Source organism: Podarcis gaigeae (assembly GCF_964106915.1).
Source record: "Podarcis gaigeae genome assembly, chromosome: 8".
In the NCBI taxonomy this organism is placed as follows: Eukaryota; Metazoa; Chordata; class Lepidosauria; order Squamata; family Lacertidae; genus Podarcis; species Podarcis gaigeae.
Window position 1 is genome coordinate 14,376,542 of NC_139684.1, and position 21,618 is coordinate 14,398,159.

General features: G+C 46.3%; 1 protein-coding gene across 21 annotated transcripts in view; it reads right to left on the reverse strand.

The window, feature by feature from the left end:
- Nucleotides 1–21,618, reverse strand: part of ARHGEF10L (Rho guanine nucleotide exchange factor 10 like) — a 153,462-nt gene that overhangs the window by 70,677 nt on the left and 61,167 nt on the right. For 11 of the 21 annotated variants that reach the window (XM_083750136.1, XM_083750130.1, XM_083750135.1 and 8 more), the window contains 9 exons: nucleotides 17,909–18,015; nucleotides 16,425–16,502; nucleotides 12,886–13,065; nucleotides 10,881–10,997; nucleotides 10,367–10,459; nucleotides 7,026–7,199; nucleotides 5,863–6,008; nucleotides 2,659–2,673; nucleotides 1,527–1,711 (listed from right to left, as the gene is read on the reverse strand). In XM_083750136.1, the coding sequence (XP_083606262.1) occupies nucleotides 1,527–1,711; nucleotides 2,659–2,673; nucleotides 5,863–6,008; nucleotides 7,026–7,199; nucleotides 10,367–10,459; nucleotides 10,881–10,997; nucleotides 12,886–13,065; nucleotides 16,425–16,502; nucleotides 17,909–18,015 (1,095 nt within the window). Of the gene's footprint in view, nucleotides 1–1,526; nucleotides 1,712–2,658; nucleotides 2,674–5,862; nucleotides 6,009–7,025; nucleotides 7,200–10,366; nucleotides 10,460–10,880; nucleotides 10,998–12,885; nucleotides 13,066–16,424; nucleotides 16,503–17,908; nucleotides 18,016–20,523; nucleotides 20,833–21,618 lie in introns of those variants that run through there. The other 10 variants (XM_083750137.1, XM_083750134.1, XM_083750138.1 and 7 more) reach the window with 3 other exon arrangements.

Consider the following 21,618-nt stretch of genomic DNA (forward strand, 5'->3'; position numbering starts at 1 on the left):
ACGTCGGCAGCCCAGAGGAAGCCACGTCCACAGCTAAACACTAGCAGCCAGTTGATAAAAAAAAGGAGAACCCAAATGCCGCTTGCATTTTTTCTCTGCAAACATCCTGCCGCGACAAGCCCGTTTGATATAAATCTATAGAATTTACATTCATTCATTTATACGCTACATGGTTTGCGAAAAACCTCAAAAGAACGGAAATGCTTTCAATATTTCAATATTTACAAAAATAAAATAAAATTTAAACAGATAAGAACATTGGCAGGATTGTTGTAATCGTCTGCAGTTTTATAAGAGTATATGTTTAAAGTAGATGAATAAATGAGGAAATCAAGTTAATTTGGATGTGCAGAATCTAGCAACATTATATGTTGCAAGGAGGTATAGAATTGCCTTGTGAGCCATGGATACTTATGAAGGACGTTGATTTCTGAGACAGCTGGGACGTCACTATTTTATTTTTATTTTTTCCCCAATTGCTGTGGACCTGAAGCAGGCAGGTCCAAAGTCTGTTCTGGGGGCCTAATTCAGCTCCCCAGCTGGTTGTATCCAGCCCCTGTGGCAGTTTTTTTATTATTATTATTATTATTATTATTATTATTATTATTATTATATATACCTCACCCTCCTTGGCCAGAGCCAGGCTCAGGGTGGCTAACACCAGTAAAAACATAATAGGGGAAAAAACCAATTTAAATTTAAAATACAAGTTAAAATGCAATTTAAAATGCAGCCTCATTTTAAAAGTAGCCCATAGATCAAAACCATAAGGGGAGGGAAACATAAGGGTCAGACTGAGTCCAAACAAAAGACCAGGCGGAACAGCTCTGTCTTGCAGGCCCTGAGGAAAGACGTCAAGTCCCGCGGGACCCTAGTCTCTTGCGACAGAGCGTTCCACCAAGTCAGGGCCAATACTGAAAAGGCCCTGGCCCTAGCCCTAGTTGAGACCAATCTAACCACCTTGCGTCTCGGGACCTCCAAAGTGTTGTTATTTGTGGACCTTAAGATCCCTCCATGGGGCATACCAGGAGAGGCAGTCCCGTATATTAATAATAATAATAATAATTTATTTCTACCCCACCCATCTGGGCGGCTTCCAAAAGAAGGTTAAAAATATATTAATACATCAGTCAATAAAAACTTCCCTAAACTGGGATGGGTCACATCTCTTCAGTGTCTGAAATGGAGCAGGTCCGATCACAGAAGGAAGGAGAAAAAATAGCCCCAACCCAAAGACGAGTGACATTGTAAGCAGCCGCTCTGAGCACCTCCTCATTAACCGGAGGAAAAAGAGCAGCGAAGAGTTTCGGGCGCCCTCAAAAGTCTCCTTTTTGCGTTCCAGCTTCCTTTCTTGGGGTCAAATCTGGGGTCAACAACTTCAACCCTAAAAAAGCTCAACAGCTTTGGTCAACCCTCACGGATTCATCAAATCTGGCCCTCTTGGGAAAAAGTTTGGGCACCCCTGAATGGACAGATTTGGACCGCATTCCAAACTGGTTCGATCGGAAGCAAAAGGGCCTACTCACTGTGTGAGGACTGGCTGCTTGGCATGTGCTTCTTCAGGCCAATATTGGGGATGACCACGTTGTCCTTCTCGTGGGCACTGCTCTCCTGCCCAACCTCCACCACCTGGACCTGCGGCAAGGCGGCGTTCCATTTCACGATGTACTTGGGGCCGAGCGGAACCAGGGTGCTGATTTCCAGCTGCCCCCTGCAAGGAGAGGAGGGTGGGAGAGGGGAATCCAGTCTTAAAGAAAAATAATTGTCGAGGAAGAAGGGTTTTTCTCCAGTCCAACCGTGCAGGCGAGGGGTGCCACACAATCCCAAGCTCAGCCAAGCTTAAAAATCCATCGCAACATGCACAAGAGAACCACCACGCTTTTGAACACCGGTTGCTGGAAGCCACGGAAGGGAAAGGGGGTTGTTATGTTTGGGTCCCACTTGCGAATTTCCCATCTGGTTAGCCACTGGGAGAACAGGAGGTTGGACTGCAGGGTCTAATCCAGACAACCAGGCTCTTCTGATGCCCTACCATGAGAGGCTGTAACAGCCACCAGCTTGGATGCCTTAAAAAGAGAAATTTGCGAAGGAGAGGGCATGACAGCTACGCTCTGACAACACAACCGGAGGCAGTGATGTGTAGTGGTTAAGAGCGGTAGTCTCGTAATCTGGTGAAGCGGGTTCGCGTCTCCGCTCCTCCACATGCAGCTGCTGGGTGACCTTGGGCTAGTCACACTTCTCTGAAGTCTCTCAGCCCCACTCACCTCACAGAGTGTTTGTTGTGGGGGAGGAAGGGAAAGGAGAATGTTAGCCGCTTTGAGACTCCTTCGGGTAGTGTTAAAGCAGGATATCAAAAACAAACTCCTCCTCCTCTTCCTTCTGAACACAACGCCACTGTACTTTGGTTCTCAAATTCAAACAGCAGTTTGTGAGGCTAACACACAAAAACCCAGCCAAACCAAAGCTGGCGTGGGATGTCTTATCCCATGCCATATGGCGTGGGATGATAAAGCTGATTTTTCAGATATTTGTGATAAGATACCAATACCAACACTAATCAGGCAGAAGCAACCGAAAGCCCACTACAATCCATCACCAGCATGCCAAAAATTGCGCCCCCGATAAAATATGAGGCAAACCACCCAAACCTTGCCTTACCTAGAGTTAATCGGCCTGTGGAAGAGAAAGATCAAAGCAGCAGTCATTGTTGGAATCTCGGAAACCCCAGGGAAAACTAAGAGAAACCCGGAGGAGTTCAGGGATATTTTTAAAAATAAAAAACAATAAGTTGCGTGTCTCTGCTTCTTGATTTGTATTGTGTTATTTTATGCTCCGTGGGACTTGCTGATTTTTTTTTTTATTGATTAGAAATTATTTATTGCAATTGTTAAGAGAGAATTTCCATTTATTATTTGCTGGTGTCGTATACTGTTGTTTTCTAATGGATTCTTGAACGTTACTTTGTTTGATATGTTGCTTGCTCTTATTACGACCTTTTCCGTATTGGATCAGATTGTTAGAAAGCATTTGATCTTTGTCGTTTCTTCAGCTTGCAAACCGCCTTGTGTACAGTAATTTAGAAAGGCGGTGTACAAACTAAAAGTGAAATGGAAATGAAATGAAATCTGAGCTCGTACCAACTCACAGCCGCACAACCAAGCGAGGTGTGCCAAAGAAGAGGGAGCTATTGCATAGCTGTCAACCGTCCCTTATTTGGCGGGAAACTCCCTTATCCCAGCGATGTGTCCCACTGCTGTCCCTTATTGATGATGTCCCTTAAATTTCTCGGGTTTCATGCTCGCCCGGCTCGGGAGAGAAGCAGCGGCTCGGGGTCCTCCGCCGCGCGAGAGAGAGAGCATGCACGAGCTGCCGCGTCTCCGTCTCTCCCTTTCCCCCCTCTCTTGCGAGACTTCCACTGCACTGCCAGGGGAAGCCGGAGGCATAGGATCATTTAGTCCAACCCCCTGCAAAACACAGTCAGTCGCAGCAAAAGCAGCATGGCTTCATCATGGCCGGATTTATGTATAAGCTAAGCAAAATCCCTTATTTTGGCTGCTGGTCCCTTATTTTTGAGGCTGCTGGTCCCTTATTTTCAAATCTGTAAGTCAGTGGCATAGCGTGGGTTGTCAGCACCCGGGGCAAGGCAAGTAATTTGTGCCCCCTAACCCGTGGATTTGCACCCCCTAACCTGCGGATTTGCGCCCCCTAACCCTAACCCCCAGATGTTGCGCCCGGTGCGGCCGGCCCCCCCCTGCACCCCCCACGCTACGCCACTGCTGTAAGTTGACAGCTATGGGCTATTGCCCCCTGCTTGTGGACTTCCCATTGGGGCCTCTGGTCTGATTCCTTCTAGGGTTGTAGTGGGGGTTGAATGAGGGAGGGGGGCAGCTTAATAAAAAGCCCTCTATTCTTTGTACCCCACCCATCTGACTAGGTTGTCACAGCCACTCTAGACATCTTCCAAAAGAATTTTAAAAAGACAAAACAAAACATCAAACAGTAAAAACTCCCTGAAACAGGGCTGCCTTTAGATGTCTATGAAATTCCATATCATTGTTTGACTCTCTTACATCAGATGAGATATATAGACAGGTATCAAAAGGAAATCACTCAGGGCAGCCCTCCAGGAAGCAAAATGCAGAGGCCTTTTTAAACACTTAAGCTGCCATCCTTGGAGGAAAATGGGAGATATAAAATGCAATCAGTAAAATAAGTGGCAGGCGAATCCATTAACCACTTTTCTCCTCTCGATATTCCCGGTTAAGGCTTCGGAACATCAAGCGTACAGGTGAGCGAACTTCTGCAAAGGCAGATTTTTTTTTTTCATTTTCCTCACCTCCGCATAACACAAAGGCATCCTAGCATCACAAACAAAAAATATCTCACACCTCGACGCATCAAAGCGAGGTGTCACCCTAGCAGCGCCTAACACTAGTTCCTGGCAGGTGGGAAAAAAGAAAGAAAAAACCAAAACACGCATTTCTAGGTGGCGAAGGGGGCTCTATCCTTTCCAAAGGAAGCAGAGAGTTGTCGCGTGAAGGCGCTCAAGAGAAGCTTCCGATTTCTTTTTTTAAGTTTAGCTCCTCAAGCAAGCTAGGCTACTTGATTTGTTTTCAAAAGCATACAAACAAAACAGAATATAAGTATTGGATTTGGGGCTTTGCGAAAAAAGACGAGGAAATACAGGTGAAACTTGGAAAATTAGAATATCGTGGAAAAGTTCATTTATTTCAGTAATTCAACTTAAAAGGTGAAACTAATCCATGCCACGACACACTGAGGCCGTAATTGATGCATAAGGGGCCCAAACCAAGTACCGAGTACATATGCATGCTTCTACTTCTCAGAAGTCCAATATTGCTCTATTTGCAATCTTTGTTTTGCTGATTTCATTTAATATTCTAATTTTCTGAGATAGTTAATTTGGGGTTTTCATCAGCTGTACGCCATGATCATCACAATTATAACAAATAAAGGCTTGACACATCTCGCTTTGCATGTCATGAGTCTATCTCATATATTAGTTAGTTTCACCTTTTAAGTTGAATTACTGAAATAAATGAACTTTTCCACGATATTCTAATTTTCCGAGTTTCACCTATATTCTCAGAGGCGAAATACTACTTCATCCTGTTTTTTATCTTATTTAATGCTTTTAAAAACATGCTGTGATGTCCAACGATAATAAATACCACTCCTATCTGATGGTTTTCCCATATGGGGAGTCAACTGCATGATTCAACTGATTGGGATTCCCCCCACACGGACTCTGCAGAAACTGGGGTTGTGTTGCAGCCGCCCTCCCACTTGCAGCGGACCCCGATCCATAGCTGTCAACTTTTCCCTTTTCTTGCGAGGAATCCTATTCGGAGTAAGGGAATTGCCCTTTAAAAAGGGGGGAAAGTTGACACCTATGCCCCAATCCCTCTCTTTAATTTTTTTTAAAAAATAATATTTATTAAAGTTTCAAAAGATTACAAAAATAGAAAAAAGAAAAACAGAAAATACAAAATACAGAAAAAGTAAAAACAGTTAAAAATAAATCCATCTTTCCATGGCTTGTCTTTCATTTACTTGTTTCCTTGACCTCCTCACACCTCCCTTTTTTGTATTCTAGTTCAATTGATTATTTCAGCAAATCCTTTCCATTCTTGTATTTATCTTACTAATTTATCTTAATATATTGCAACTTTACATTCTGACCTGTTAACAATCCATTCTTCCTTAACCCTATATAGCATTACTGCAAAAGCCACATTGCTTCATTCCAACATCCTTTTAGCATTCCTTAATTTTAATTCCCTCTCTTTAAGACCCTTCCACCTCTTGCAAGCACCCCCACGAAATTGTCTGGACACGCACTTGAAGTTTATGTTGGTGCAGACCAGCATGTCATTCAGCAGGAAGACTTTCCGCTCCTTGGACTTAATGAGCTGGCCACGATCGCTGTAGACTGTCTCCGTCAAGGTCTCGCAGAGCAGCAGCTGCCGCTGGCCTGAGCTTAACAGCTGGGGGGGAGGACATTTTCGGGAAAGACAGATAAAGAGGAAACCATCAATTGGGAGACCTTAGGACCTTTCAGCCACACCAACAAGATTGTCCCACCTGAAGGGCAGAGGAAGAGAACCTAATTGCATACCAAAGGTCCCAAGACCCGAATTATTTGCAAACGGAGCTTTTTCTGCAGACCAAGCACACAAACACAGGCCCTAAAAATCTGAACTTTTAAAAGGGTAAAAGAGTACAGTGGTACCTCAGGTTAAGTACTTAATTCGTTCCGGAGGTCCGTTCTTAACCTGAAACTGTTCTTAACCTGAAGCACCACTTTAGCTAATGGGGCCTTCTGCTGCTGCCGCGCCGCCGGAGCACGATTTCTGTTCTCATCCTGAAGCAAAGTTCTTAACCTGAGGTACTATTTCTGGGTTAGCGGAGTCTGTAACCTGAAGCGTATGTAACCCGAGGTACCCACTGTCTTGGGAAATGATCATAATGAATTGAAAAAAATGTTTAAAAGTACTCCCCCCACAAAAAAGACCAAACCAGAGTCCTTTATGTTGGGGAAAATCCAGACTGAAATTCCTAGGTGTCAAAAAAGGTTATTAACGTATGCAACAAATGTGGCCCGTGTTTTGTTCCGGAAGTCCGTTCAATTTCCAAAACGTTCGGAAACCAAAGTGTGGCTTCTGATTGGCTGCTGAGGAAGCTCCTGCAGCCAATCGGAAGCCCCGTCAGAGGTTCGGCTTCCAAAAACAGTTCACAAACTGAAACAGTCACTTCTGGGTTTGCGGCATTCGGGAGCCAAAATGTTCAGGAACTAAGCTGTTTGAAAACCAAGGTATGACTGTATAGGTGGATTTTCTGAAAATGTGATAAGATATAACTGCAAAGATGGGGATCCAAAGCCATGGGAGCGCAGCCTATGTCAGCTAAGTGTCTTGGCAGATTGTTAGAGAGTGGGTAACTGGTCATGAGGAGACAGCCTCTCTGGTCTTTGCATCCCTCAAAGGACCAGAACATGAGCCTACCTTGTTGATGCTGCTGCGGTCGCTGACGCTCTTGGTGAGTTGCTGTATCTCAGCCACCTGGTCCGCCAGTCGCTTCTGTTCGTTGAGTTTCTCCGCCAAGGTCTCCAGCTCTGTCAGAGCCAGCTGGAGGGAGAGCCGGTCAGCGTGGCCCTTGGGAGTGTTTTTCAGCATGTCCTGGAAGAAGAAGAAGAAGGGAGAGCCGTCAGGTGGGAAGAGGGACCTCCATCCCAAACACCTGGGCCATTAAGGAGACCCAAAGGAAAAATATGAAGAACAGAGGTTTTGACAAATGGACTACCAAAAACGCGCGAGGCAAACGGTGGAAGTCTTTTAAAAATGTTTTAATTAAGATAGATAAGGATATGATGAAAATACATAATTGAACATAAATATAGATTGGAAATGGCTGTGTATAGTGAATACGTATCTACTTTTAAAATCCTCATTCTTGATCTTATTTCTTCCTTTTCTTTATCTTCTTCTTCTTCTTTTCTTTTATATTTTACCTTTCACTTCTTTATTGTGAATATCGTTTTGTAGAGGTGTAAATAATTGTAAATATGAGAAGAGGTAAAATGTTTTCTAATTTTCTCTTGGTTACATGTACAGTGGTACCTCGCAAGACAAAATTAATTCGTTCCGCGAGTTTTTTCTTCTTGCGAGTTTTTTGTCTTGCGAAGCACGGTTTCCCATAGGAATGCATTGAAAATCAATCAATGCGTTCCTATGGAAACCGCCTTCAGACTAGGTCCGGGGACAGTCTGTCCCCCGACCTCTTCTGAAGGCTGGGGGGGGGACAAGGGCTTTTCTTCCCACCGCCAGCCTTCAGAAGGCTGTTCTGAAGGCTGGCGGTGGGAAGAAAAGCCCTTCTCCCCACCTCCCGCCCCGCAAGCTCCGGGGACAGGAGGGCTTTGCTGCCGACCGCCAGCATTTTAAAAGCCCCCAGGACAGCAGAGACTTCCCCGCTGTCCCGGGGCAATTTTAAAATGCTGGCGGGCGGCAGCGAATTCTCCGCTGTCCCGGGGGCTTTTAAAATGCTGGGGGTCGGCAGAGAAGTCTCCGCTGTCCCGGGAAGGCAGGCGGGGGGGGGGGAGCAAAGACTTTTGCCCCCCACCAGCCTTCAGAAGAGGTCCAGGACCTATTCTGAAGGCGGGCGGTGGGCGAAGGTCTTTGCTCCCGACCACCAGCATTTTAAAAGAGGTCCCCGGAGATTTCCCTATGGGCTTTCTTTTTGCGAAGCAAGCCCATAGGGAAATTCGTCTGGCAAAGCACCTCGAAAAACGGAAAACTCTTTCTTCTTGCGAGTTTTCCGTCTTGCGAGGCATTCGTCTTGCGAGGTACCACTGTATTTTCCTTTTTTTGTATGTTTGTATTTTTTCTAATTTGTACTCAATAAAATTATTATTATTATTATTATTATTATTATTATTATTATTAACAACAACAACAACACCTGGGCCAGTGGAGGAGCAAGCTGGGAGCTGAGGCACGCATTTCCACCCCACGTGAAAAGCAAACTTTCCACCCATCCTTCTCCCAGCTTGGTCTTCCCCTCCAATGAGATGAGGAACCTAAGAACATAAGGAGATCCTGGCTGCAGGATCAGGCCAAGGACTCATCAGGCCCATCCTCCTATTTTCACAGTGGACAACCAGATGCCCCCCCCCCAGTGGGAAACCTGAGGGTAGGAGCAGGGAATAATAAAATAATAAAAATAATAATAATAATAATAATAATAATAATAATAATAATAATACCCCACTCTGGGCAGCTTCCATCACATATAAAAAGACAGGGGCAACTCGGAAGCCGAACATTTTGCTTTTCGAATGCCAAAAACCCAGCAGTACTGTATTTTTCACTCTATAGGATGCACTTTTCCCCCCTCCAAAAATTAAGGGGAAATGTGTGTGCGTCCTATGGAGGCTCCTTGGCTTCAGCGATAGCAACACAAAGCCTCCAAAGCGCAGAGGGAGCGCTCCCTCCGCACTTCGGAGGCTACGCGTTGCTATCGCTGAAGCCTGGAGAGCAAGAGGGGTCGGTGCGCACCAACCCCTCTCACTCTCCAGGCTTCAGGGATAACCGCCTGAAGACTTTGGAGCGCAGTGGGAACTTGCATTGCACTCCAAAGGCTTCGTGTTCCTTTTGCTGAAGACGGGAGAGCAAGACTCTCCTGGCTTCAGCAGAGAGGGAGAGCTGTGCAGCGCCCCTTCAGCGAAGCGGGAGGAGAAATGGAAGGGGCTCTGTTTCTCCTGCCTCTTCGCTGAAGGGGTGCTGAGCAGAGAGGGGGAGATTTCCCCCCCTTGTTTTCCCCCTCTAAAACAAGGTGTGTCCTATGGTCGGGTGCGTCCTATAGAGCGAAAAATACGGTAAATGTTTCCATTTTCAAACGCACCTCAGAAGTCAAATGGCTTCCGTTGCGTGATTTTCAATTTTCTCCATCACATTTGCAGACCACCCTTGGCGCCTCAGTTTTCGAACATTTCGGAAGTCGAACGGTCTTCCGGAACAGATTAGTACGTTCAAAGGAGGAACCACTAACCAAACGTCAAACATTACAAAATTCCCAATACAGGAAGGAAAAGAGAGAAAACTCTCCTTTCCTGAAATTTCCAGCAACTGGGATTCACGGTTGCTTCAAACTGTGGAGTCACTGCATAGTCACTGTGGCTACTAACTCCTGTGGCAGGGAGTTCCATAGTTTAACTATGTGCTGTGTGGAGAAGTTTTTTTTTTTATCTGTCCTGAATCTTCCAGCATTCAGCTTCATTGGATACTAGTACAGTGGTACCTCGTTCTTAACCTGAAACTGTTCTTAACCTGAAGCACCACTTTAGATAATGGGGACTCCTGCTGCTGCCGCGCTGCCGGAGCACGATTTCTGTTCTCATCCTGAAGCAAAGTTCTTAACCCGAGGTACTATTTCTGGGTTAGCAGAGTCTGTAACCTGAAGTGTATGTAACTTGAAGCGTATGTAACCCGAGGTACCACTGTATTATGAGAAAGGGAGAAATTCTTTTCTGTATCCACTTTCTCTAAGCTAGGTCTAAATTTTATAAACTTCCATCAAGTCACCTTTGACTCACATTCTCTCGAAGCTAAAAAGTCCCAAATGCTGTAACCTTCCTCCATAGGGTTGCCCTTGTCCAAACCTTTTCCAACACCACAATATCCTTTCTGAGGTAAGAGAACTGGAAATGTACACAGCATTGCAAATGAGGTTGCGCTTCAGGCCCTGGGGGCAGAATCTGGCCCTTCAGACCTTTCTGTCTGGCCCCTGGGATAGAGGGAAAGGCTCTCCCTCACCTTTGAGAATCGGATAAGCACTTTTAAAAGGGTACCTGGAGGAGGAGAATGAACTGGGGAAATCTTTGGATGGGCTTCACCATCAGGCCGTAAAGAGTCACCCGGTCGACGCTGCCCATCTGCCTCTTCTGCCAAGAGAAGAATCATCCGCTGTTAATGTGAGGACCTCTGCCTTCCAATTTGGTGGGTCTCCAGCTTCCCACCTTGGAGATAATGCTGGTCGGGCTCTCAACCCAGACAGCAAATTTCCACTCTCTGGACCCAACGCTGGCATGCAGGAGGCTTGGTAGAGCCTATCCTATTCACTGCTGTAACCAACCCTTGCGACAGCATACCCATTTTACAGACTGGGAAAACCGAGGCCAGGAAAGAGCAGCTTGGCCCACGGCTCTCTTAGCCTAGAGCAGAGTCAGAACATGAACCTGGTCCTCGCTCATGCCACACCCACACCCTACATTTAGAGCACATCATTTCTGCCAAATAATCCTGGGAACTGTAGTTCACCCCTCCCAGAGCTACAATTCCCAGCTCTTGTAGCAAACTACTGACCTTGAGGAACTCTAGAAAGGCAGGCTTGGTGAGGCAGGCCTTCTTGATCAAGGACATGGCAGTGGTGAAATTGTTGACGTATTCGCTGTAGACATCCAGCACCATAGACTTGGAAAACTGGGGTGGAAGCAGGAAGAGAGAGAGAGAGTTTGCACACCTATTTCATTCAGAGCAAAGCCATTGTGGCTAGTAGCTATTGACTGCTCTCTCCTCCATGAATATGTCTGATTTTTTAAAGCCCTCTAAGTTGGGGGCCTTTGTCCATAGAGTTTTCTTGGCAGGGATACTGGAGTGGCTGGCCAGTTCCTGCTCCAGGTGGATCACGTTTGGTCAAAACTCTCCACTATGACCTGTCCATCTTGGGTGGCCCTGCACAACATAGCTCATAGCTTCTCTGAGTTATTCAAGCCCCTTCACCACAGCAAGGCAGTGATCCATGAAGGGTTAGGAAGTGAGAGATGGACCATAAAGATGGCTGATTGCCGAAGAATTGATGCTTTTGAATTATGCTGCTGGAGGAGACTCTTGAGAGTCCCATGGACTGCAAGAAGATCAAACCTCTCCATTCTGAAGGAAATCAGCCCTGAGTGCTCACTGGAAGGACAGATCCTGAAGCCGAGGCTCCAATACTTTGGCCACCTCATGAGAAGAGAAGACTCCCTGGAAAAGACCCAGATGTTGGGAAAGATGGAGGGCACAAGGAGAAGGGAACGACAGAGGACGAGATGGTTGGACAGTGTTCTCGAAGCTACGAATATGAGTCTGACCAAACTGCGGGAGGCTGTGGAAGACAGGAGTGCCTGGCGTGCTCTGGTCCATGGGGTCACGAAGAGTCGGATACAACTAAACGACTAAACAAGAACAACAAAGTTGGGGGCCATCATTGCCTCCTGGAATGTAGGCATTAAACTAAGTTAGTGCCCATTCCATTTGCCCAGACCATCAACACTGAAGTAGAAGGGCTGTTTTCTCCATTTCCATTTGCCCTGACCAAAGATGTTAACCTAGAAGGACTGCTTTTCTCCATTTCAGGTTCCATCCACATCCCTTATCAATTGTCCTTTGAAGCAGCTCAAAGCTTCCTGGGGCATTCCACACAGGAGCTATGGACCTACAAGGTGGAGGCTTGAAGGTTGAGGATACTTGGGAAAGGTTGTGGAATGAAAGGATAAAATTTACAGCCTGTAATGCTTTGAAAGAGAATATGAGGGAAATGATGTATAGATGGTATATTACACCAGTGAAATTAGCTAAAATGTATAAGACAAATAATAAATGTTGGAAATGTAAAGAAAAAGAAAGGACATTTTATCATATGTGGTGGGAATGTAAAAAAAGTAAAGAACTTCTGGGAAATGATATATAATGAGATGAAAAAGATGTTGAAATATACATTCTTTAAAAAACCAGAAGCATTTTTACTTGGTATTATAGGTCAGGACATTAATAGGCAAGATGTAAATTGTTTTTATATGCAACAACTGCGGCAAGAGTATTGTTAGCCCAGAAATGGAAACAAGAAGAAATTCAGACGAAAGAAGAATGGCAGACGAAATTAACGGACTATGCAGAATTGGACAAAATGACAGGAAGGATTCGAAACCTGCGGGACCAGAGAGATTTACAGAAGATTGGAAGAAGTATATGAATTATTTGAAGAGCAACTGTAATCAACAAATTACGCTAGTAGGACTACAAGATGTTTTGTAAGGAGAAAAATACGAAGTGTTACAAAGTAGAAAAAGATAGAGATATTGGTTATGAGTCTGAAATGTAATAGGGAAGATAAGAAATGCATACTGAGAAATTAGATTGGAAAATTTTCAGACAGGATTGATGGAAGTCAAAAATTTGAATAAGACGTAAAAGTATGTTTAATTACTGTTGAAAATGATATGTTAAAAAAAACTAATAAAAAATTATATTTAAAAAAATATACTTGACCCTCCTCCTCCTCCTCCAGGAATGTGATGCCCCTGCCCAGTTGAATCCTGCAAACACTCACCGAGGCCACAAAGAGGTCGCCAATTTTCTCTGTGGTGTCCCACTCAGCCACGCGCGAAGACAAGGCGATCTGGAACATGGAGTGGCACTGGAGGATCTCTTTGACCCGGAAGAAAACCACCTGGCATTTCCGGAGGCTGAGAACTTTGGGCTCCATCTCCACAAGAGGGTTCCTGTAATCCTGTCAACAGTGGAGACGGGAGGACACGGAGCCGTGAAAAGCATGTCACTCCCTGGCAGAGTATTTGCCTTGAATGAACAAGGTCTCTTTACAGTAACAATATGGAAGCTAAGGTAAAGGGACCCCTGACCATTAGGTCCAGTCGTTACCGACTCTGGAGTTGCGGCGCTCATCTCACGTTATTGGCTGAGGGAGCCGGCATACAGCTACAGGGCATGTGGCCAGCATGACTAAGCCGCTTCTGGCAAACCAGAGCAGCCCACGGAAACACCGTTTACCTTCCCGCCAGAGCGGTACCTATTTATCTACTTGCACTTTGAGGTGCTTTCGAACTGCTAGGTTGGCAGGAGCAGGGACCGAGCAACAGGAGCTCACCCTGTTGCAGGGATTCGAACCGCCGACCTTCTGATCGGCAAGTCCTAGGCTCTGTGATTTAACCCACAGTGCCACCCACAAAGTTACTATGTTATTAAATTTCAAACGAAAAGCTTGGACAACAGCCCGGATTGGAATGATTAACAACTTGGGAGTTGATGTGTCATTAAACTTCAGACAACAGGCTTGGACAACAGCCCAGATTGGAAGATTGGAACGGAGTCAGGGAAAGCTGCGCTGGCAAATAGACAGTTGAAAAATATATATTAACACAAATAAAGCTGTATTCAACGGACGAAAGGAAATATGATTTCTGACATGATTGAGAATCGTTGAGCCAGGGACAGAGAACTTTAAAGCATTTAAACTGGGATGTGGAAAATAGGAAAACAATGAGCAGAGGCAGGACTGAAGATTTGGAGATATGCTTCACAGGTTCAGACTATGGGGAGCACCAAAAAATTAATAATTACAATTTGGATTATAATTTGGTCTTTTTATTTTATTTGTTTGTTTTAATTGGATTATGATTGGATATGTTGATTGGCCGTTTTTATTGGAAAATTAATAAAAATGATTTTTTTAAAAATGCACAAGGTCTCAATTTCCATCGCCCAGCAGCCTCTCCAGGAAAGGCTAGGAACATCTGCTGCCTGTTACCCCAGAGAACTGCTGCGAGTCAGTCAGTCAGTCAGTTTTATTGCACATAGCCAAAGGCTGCTACAACGCACACAGAATCATTCAACAATTAAAAGAAAATATACTGGATTGATACAAAAGACTTAAAACATTTATACAGTGGTACCTCGCAAGACGAATGCCTCGTAAGACGAAAAACTCGCAAGACGAAAGAGTTTTTCGTTTTATGAGTTGCTTCGCAAGACGAATTTCCCTATGGGCTTGCTTCGCAAGACAAAAACATCTTGCAAGTTTGTTTCCTTTTTCTTAAAACCGTTAAGACTATGGGAATCCGTGCTTCGCAAGATGAAAAATTCGCAAGACGAAAAAACTCGCAGAACGAATTAATTTCGTCTTGCGAGGTACCACTGTATTATCAAAACATTACGTACTCTAAACAGAGCTATAAAAGTACCCCAATATATAAAATTCATAAGCTAAAATCATCACATGGCCACTAATATATCAAAAAAACAATGTCAATTAATACAGTGTGCAATTTATACCCGGAGTTTGGTGTCAAAGATATAGCCTGATGTAGATAGGTAGGGTCAAATTCATCTCCTTTACAGTTGGCTATATAATTTGCTCTAATTTTCCTAGAGGCAGTTGCAAAGAGTGCCACACGCCAGGTCACATACTTATCTGTGTCTGCGAGGAGATATAAAATCATGTCAGAGGGGCTCTGGCCAGGGGACCTTGCCATTATAGGTACTAAAAATCTTTATCTTGCATCATTAAATAAGGGACAGTGCAAGATATAATGCATAAGTTCCTCACTTCAGGACATCCCCTAATGCAAACACGTTCATTTGTTGGTGTGCCTCTGTGTCTCCCATCTCTATAATCAGAGTTTATTGTATTTAATCGCAACTCTGTAAAAGCTTTCCGAAGTTGTGCAAAAGTCAATTCATTAAAATAAGATGTATGTTCATTGGCCTCTCTAAGTTTAAAATACAATGGGGCGCATGTAGATGTGTACATAGAGTTTAGATCGTTTTTAGTTGCCCAGAAGTTTGAGGACCAGAATCTCTCTTTGCTTTAAGTGAAATGGGTAGAGCTCAGAGCACGACTTTTGCTTGTTTGGGGAAGGGAAAGCGATTTCCTGGGGTGTTTTCTTGTTTTTTTAAGCTGATCTCCCAAGGAATGTGTGACTTTCCTGGTTTTCTTGACAGGGCTATAGCTACGTGGGCAGAGCAGCTGCCTGGCATGCAGAATGCCCCAGGTTCCATCCCAATGGCATCTTCAAGTAGGACTAGGAAAGATGCCTTGTCTGAAACCTTGAAGAGCTGCTGCCAGTCAGTGTAGACAATACTAAGCTAGATGGACTGACGGTCTGACTTAATATAAGGTGACATTGTTTAAATCAGCCCTCTATTCAGAATCATGAGGACTAGAAACTTGCTTTACCTTAATCATGAAAGGGCCAAAGCTCAGTGGTAAAGCCCTTGCCTTGCACTCAGGATGTCCCAGGCACAGTCCCTGGCAGCATCTCCCACTGGGCTCAGGGATTGTCCCCTGCCTGAAACCTTGGAGAGCTGCTGCCAGTCAGTGCAGACAACACTGGACTAGGTGGATTTATACGATATACAGTATCTTTATTGTGATTGTCCCATGCAGAACAATTAAATTGAAAACTACATAAAACTACTACAAAACTACATAAAAACTACATAAAATTCAAAAACCCTTAAAATCTCTGAAACCCCATTTTAAAATACACTATACTATAGAGACCCCTTATGCTGCGTTTAGAACCAGAATTGCATTTGGGTAGAAACTGTTTCTCAGGCGGTTAGTCCTGGCCTTTATAACCCTATACCTTCTTCCAGAAGGCAGAAGCTGGAAGAGATCATTTCCGGGGTGTGCACTATCCTGCGCTACCTCTGCAGCTTTCTTATGGCACCTGGCAGCATAGATTTGATCTAAGATGGGAAGAGGACTTGATGGCCTGACTTAGTATATGGCAGCTTTTGCTAAGTTTGTGTTCATGTTTGGTGAGAGGACAGTGGAAGCCGCTCGCTCAGGGGTGGGTGGGCAAGAGCAGGTAGGGACAAAAGGTTGATAAAATAATAATGTTATTATTTATATGCCACCCAATTGAGTGGCTTTCCCCAGCCACTCTGGGCAGCTCCCAACAAAGAACTGAAAACACAGTAAAACACCAAAAATTTCCCTGAACAGGGCTGCCTTCAGATGCCTTCTAATGTTTGACATCTGATGGAAGGGCATTCCACAGGGCAGGTGCCACTTCCGAGAAGGCCCTGTGCCTGGTTCCCCGCTCACGAAGCAAAAAGCTCTCTCACCTGCAAGATCCTCCGCAAGGAGTCGACGTAGCTTCTCTCGCTCTGGACGATGGAGCCCAGAATGTGGCGGCGCACAACCTGTAGAGAGGGGGTCGGATTAGGTGCGGGTGACTCAAGAGAGCATCATGGAGGAGAGAGGAAGAACTGCCAGCTGGGGCAGCATGCAGGGACCAAATAGGTCTATTGGACTGATCAGCACTAAAAAAGGTAATGCTTAAATCAAGTCAAAGGCGACTACAGGGTTACGGCGCTCATCTCGCTTTCAGATCAAGGGAGCCGGCGTTTGCCCATAGACAGCTTTCTGGGTTATGTGGCCAGCAGGAATAAACAGCTTCTGGCACAACGGAAACACCGTGACGGAAACCAGAGCGCATGGAAATGCCATTTACCTTCCTACCGCAGCAGTACCTATTTATCTACTTGCATTGGCCTCCTACAGTTGGAGTTCCTCTAAAACCTAAGTGACTTGCCTTTCTATCCAAAATCAACACAATTACGTAATTAATTTCAGGGTGCTTCAGTAGAAAAGCTGTTATTGTGGCTTCCTCCAAAGACTCCTGGGAACAGAAATTTGTTCAGGGAGCTGGGCATCGCTAAGGGAGACTCCTGCTCATGGAGCTACAATTCCCAGTGTTCCACGGGAAGAGGGATTGGTTGTAAGAGAACTCTGGGCATGTGCAGACTGGTAGAAGCACAGCGCTCTTATTATTTTCCTTTAGAACAGAAGAGTCCTGCAATGGAAACCAGAGCACACAGAAATGCCGTTTACCTTCCTGCCACAGCGGTACCTATTTATCTACTTTCACTGGCGTGCTTTCGAACTGCTAGGTTGGCAGGAGCTGGGAGCTCACCCCGTTGCGCAGATTCGAACTGCTCACCTTCTGATCGGCAAGCCCAAGAGGCTCAGCGGTTTAGACCACAGTGCCACCTGCAGCAGGGGGAGTGGAGGGAGACTCAGGTCCACGGGCCAATTGCGGACCCCGGGGCTCTCTTTTCTGGCCCGCAGGACCCTATCCTGGACCATGCCTCTCACCAGCCCTGTTTCCCATCCTCCTTGAATGCTTTTTCCCTGGCTGCAAAAGGTGCCCTTTAACTCTGATCATGCCTCTAGATTGTAAAAGAAGCCTTTTTTTACACAGGCGAAATGTGCAGGCATTGCTCCACCCATTTCCCCCTCTGGCCCCGCCCACCAGTTGCATGCGGCCCTCGGGTGGCTTCCCAGAAGCAAATGTGGCCCTTGGGCTGGAAAAGGTTCCCTGCCCTGGTCTCCAGATTCTAAGATCTTGGGCAAAAAAAGTCCTTCTCATCACTTGTTAGCGGATCTTTTTTTTAAAAAAAAAATATGGATATCCACGGGCACTGAGCTATATTTTAGGGTCTCTGCAAAAGCCAGAGTTTTCCCCAAAGCAGCCAAGGTGGGTGCAGCTTCCCCTCCCTTGAGGTGCTCCAAAACTTAAGAATGAGCCACTTTCCCAAGCACTCACCTGCTGAGGGCTTAACCCTTCGGGCATCGGGCCCAACTCAGGAAACAGGTGCTTCAAATCATTCACCGGGACCTCCAGGAATCCCATTTCCTCCTCTTCGGAATCGCCTGGAGGGGACGCATGCAGACACAAGATTCACACAAGGTCATCTCCAGGGCTACTGGCCCTCGCAGGGAGAAACACAACACAATGCGCTGGAAGAATTTTATTGTGGGCAGCCGGGAACAACAAAGCAACAGGGAATATGGAACGGGCATATTCAGACCACCAGCCAAAACTTGGAATTAGGAAGATGAATTTTGCTCCCCCCAGAGGATTCAACACACACTTTCAGGATTGCCAGTCCAGAAACACACCCTTAAAAGATTCAGCTGCAGACATCAAAGCATTGCTTTTAATGGTTCTAGTCCTCATGGAAGCCTCATGCTCTTTAAAGGGGCTCAGGAAAGAGCCTGTGAGTTGTATCCCACTAAATCCTTCCAGGGTGGCCCCACTGAAATGAAGGGACACAGGTTAGCCATGTCTGTTAATTGGGTCTAATATGACTTCCTGCGCCCTTTTCTTTAAAAGTTGCTATTCCTTGTTCAACTCTCCTCTCAGATACAGATAGGTAGCCGTGTTGGTCTGCCATAGTCAAAACAAAAAATTCCTTCCAGTAGCTACTGGAAGGAATCTCCTCTCAGAGCCTGCTAGGGACCTCTTGAAAACAACCCTCTATATCTCACAGAATTCTGCATCCTGGAGCTTTTGCAACCATGTACCCAAAGCAGCTCAAAAATCCAGAGAAGTAACACCCCCAAACAAATCATCTCAGCACAACCGTGCAAGTTCCAAGCTTCCAAAATGATAGCGTCATCCTTTTATTTCTGATGATAGTCGCTCCCATCATCGCATCATCACAGGATGCCTCGCAACAGGAGGCAGGCGTTTCTGTCCTCCACAATATCATCACAGCCCATTCCTGCCGCGTCTTCCAGAACCCAAGACTCTGTATTTTGCCTCCCTCTGTTGCATTTACCTTCCTACCAACTCAGGGGGCCGATGGAGCTTTTGCCCAGATTGCAACCCCACAAGGGAAGCTTCAGACCCTCCAAGTGTCCCTATTTTCCAGGGTCAGTCCTGGGTTTACAGAAGCTGTCCCGGTTTCTGATTTAATCCCAGAATGTCCTGCTTTTCCTTAAAGGTAAAGGTAAAGGGACCCCTGACCATCAGGTCCAGTCGTGGCCGACGCTGGGGTTGCGGTGCTCATCTCACTTTACTGGCTGAGGGAGTCAGTGTACAGCTTCCGGGTGATGTGGCCAGCATGACTAAGCCGCTTTTGGCGAACCAGAGCAGCACACGGAAACACCGTTTACCTTTCCGCCAGAGCGGTACCTATTTATCTACTTGCACTTTGACGTGCTTTCGAACTGCTAGGTTGGCAGGAGCAGGGACCGAGCAACGGCAGTTCACCTTGTCGTTGGGACTCGAACCGCCAACCTTCTGATCGGCAAGCCCTAGTCAGTAGTTTAGACCACAGCACCACCCGCGTCCCTTTGCTTTTCCTTAGGTTGTCCCTATTTCCATCGGAGAAATTTTGCAGGGTATGGAGTTACATGACCCCCCAAGCCAAGGAGATAAGTAACTATGCAACCTTTAGAAGACATCTGAAGGCAGCCCTAGATAGGGAAGTTTTTTAATGTTTTATTATATATGTTGGAAGCCACCCAGAGTGGCTGGGGCAACCCAGTAAGATGAGCGAGGTACAAATAATAAAATTATTGTTGTTGTTATGGAACAGAACGTCTCTATTCTCATAGGAGAAATGTTGGCAGGTGTGAAGGTTGCTCCAGCCTGCTCTGGGGTCAAGGGTCAGCCTGCCTTTTCATGCTGCACCAGGCTGAACATGTGCACAGACAGCATTTCCCTTCACTGCTTGGAAAGTCACAATTCCCCAGTTCTTCCAACCATGGGAATGGGAAATCAGAATGCCCTCAGAAGGATACGGCAAGTGGCAAGAGAGAAAAGGTTTGAGTATACAAGCAACCAGGTTCTTAAGTTAAACTGGCTTTGACCACCTCCGCTTTCATAGAACCATAAAATTGCAGAGCTGGAAAGGACCCCCCCAAGATTAATCTAGTCCATGGGTAGGCAAACTAAGGCCCGGGGGCAGGATCCGGCCCAATCGCCTTCTAAATCCGATCCGTGGATGGTCCGGGAATCAGCGTGTTTTGACATGAGTAGAATGTGTCCTTTTATTTAAAATGCATCTCTGGGTTATTTGTGGGGCATAGGAATTCATTCATTTTTTTCTCCCAAAATATAGTCCGGCCCCCCGCAAGGTCTGAGGGACAGTGGACCGGCCCCCTGCTGAAAAGGTTTGCTGGCCCCATGATTCTAGTCCAACCCCCTGCAATGCAGGAATCTCAGCTAAAGCATCCATGACATAAGAAGATGAGAAAAACACCTTCCTGTCCCAGACCCCGACAGCAAGCAAAACTTGCCTGCTGAGTCATCTCCGAGTGGCACATGACAAAACCCAGATTTATTTTTATTTCCTTAGGGGACCACTGAGCTTGGCTCTTTGCTGAAGGAAGAAGCCTGAGTCAAACATAAATAAATGCAAGGGGCCTTACCTGAAAGAGACGAAGAGGAGGAGGAGGAAGAGGAAGAGGAACGGATGATGATGAAGTCCCGGTTGGACCGGTGCCGTTTACGCCACATCTCACCCTTCAGGGGTGTCGCTCGCCCGACCCTCCACCCCGTCCCACCAAACCCTCTAGCCAGCCTCGACTGACTGTCCCCAAACTTCCTCTTTCTCCGAGCTCAGGGCAATCTCTAGTTCCCACTCGCGTGCGGGGAGATCTTGGCAAAGGGGTCTCCGGAGGAGGAAAGGTTGCATGGCAGCCAGCTGCAAGGAGGAGCTGGCAAATGGGAAGGGGCGGAGGGCAAAAGGAGGAAGAGCAGCGGAGGGTGTTAGCTGCCCAGGGAGGGGTGGGGATCGGAGGGCACCAGAAATAGACCAGCAAAGGGTGACCTTTTCCTTCCCTAATTTTGGAACAGCTGCTCTGCTGGGACAGCAGCCATGCGAGGAGGAAGGGTTCAGGACGGAAACGGCCGGAGGGGCAGACAGGGAAAGTGCTGTGCTGGAGGGGGGCATGAATGGAGAACCTCGCAACCCCCACCAGCAGAGGAAAATATTTTGGAGAGGGACAAACAGGCAGACCCACCCGACGCAGTGAAGGTAGCAAAAATCGCATTGGCGGCTAAATTACCTTCTGCCAAAGACACGGTCAGTTTGCAAAACTGAGGTTCCCTACGAGGACCCCAGGCGTTTGGACCAGATGACCCCTAGGGTCCCCCCTTCCAATTGTCCAGCTCTATGCTTCAGGGGATGCGGGTGGCACAGTGGGTTAAACCACAGAGCCTAGGACTTGCCGATCAGAAGGTCGGCGGTTCGAATCCCCGCGACGGGGTGAGCTCCCATTGCTCGGTCCCTGCTCCTGCCCACCTAGCAGTTCGAAAGCACATCAAAGTGCAAGTAGATAAATAGGTACCACTCCAGCAGGAAAGTAAATTGCATTTCCATGCACTGCTCTGGTTCACCAGAAGTGGTCTAGTCATGCTGGCCACAACACCCGGAAGCTGTACGCCAGCTGCCTTGGCCAATAAAGCGAGATGAGCGCCGCAACCCCAGAGTCAACCACGACTGGACCTAATGGTCAAGGGTC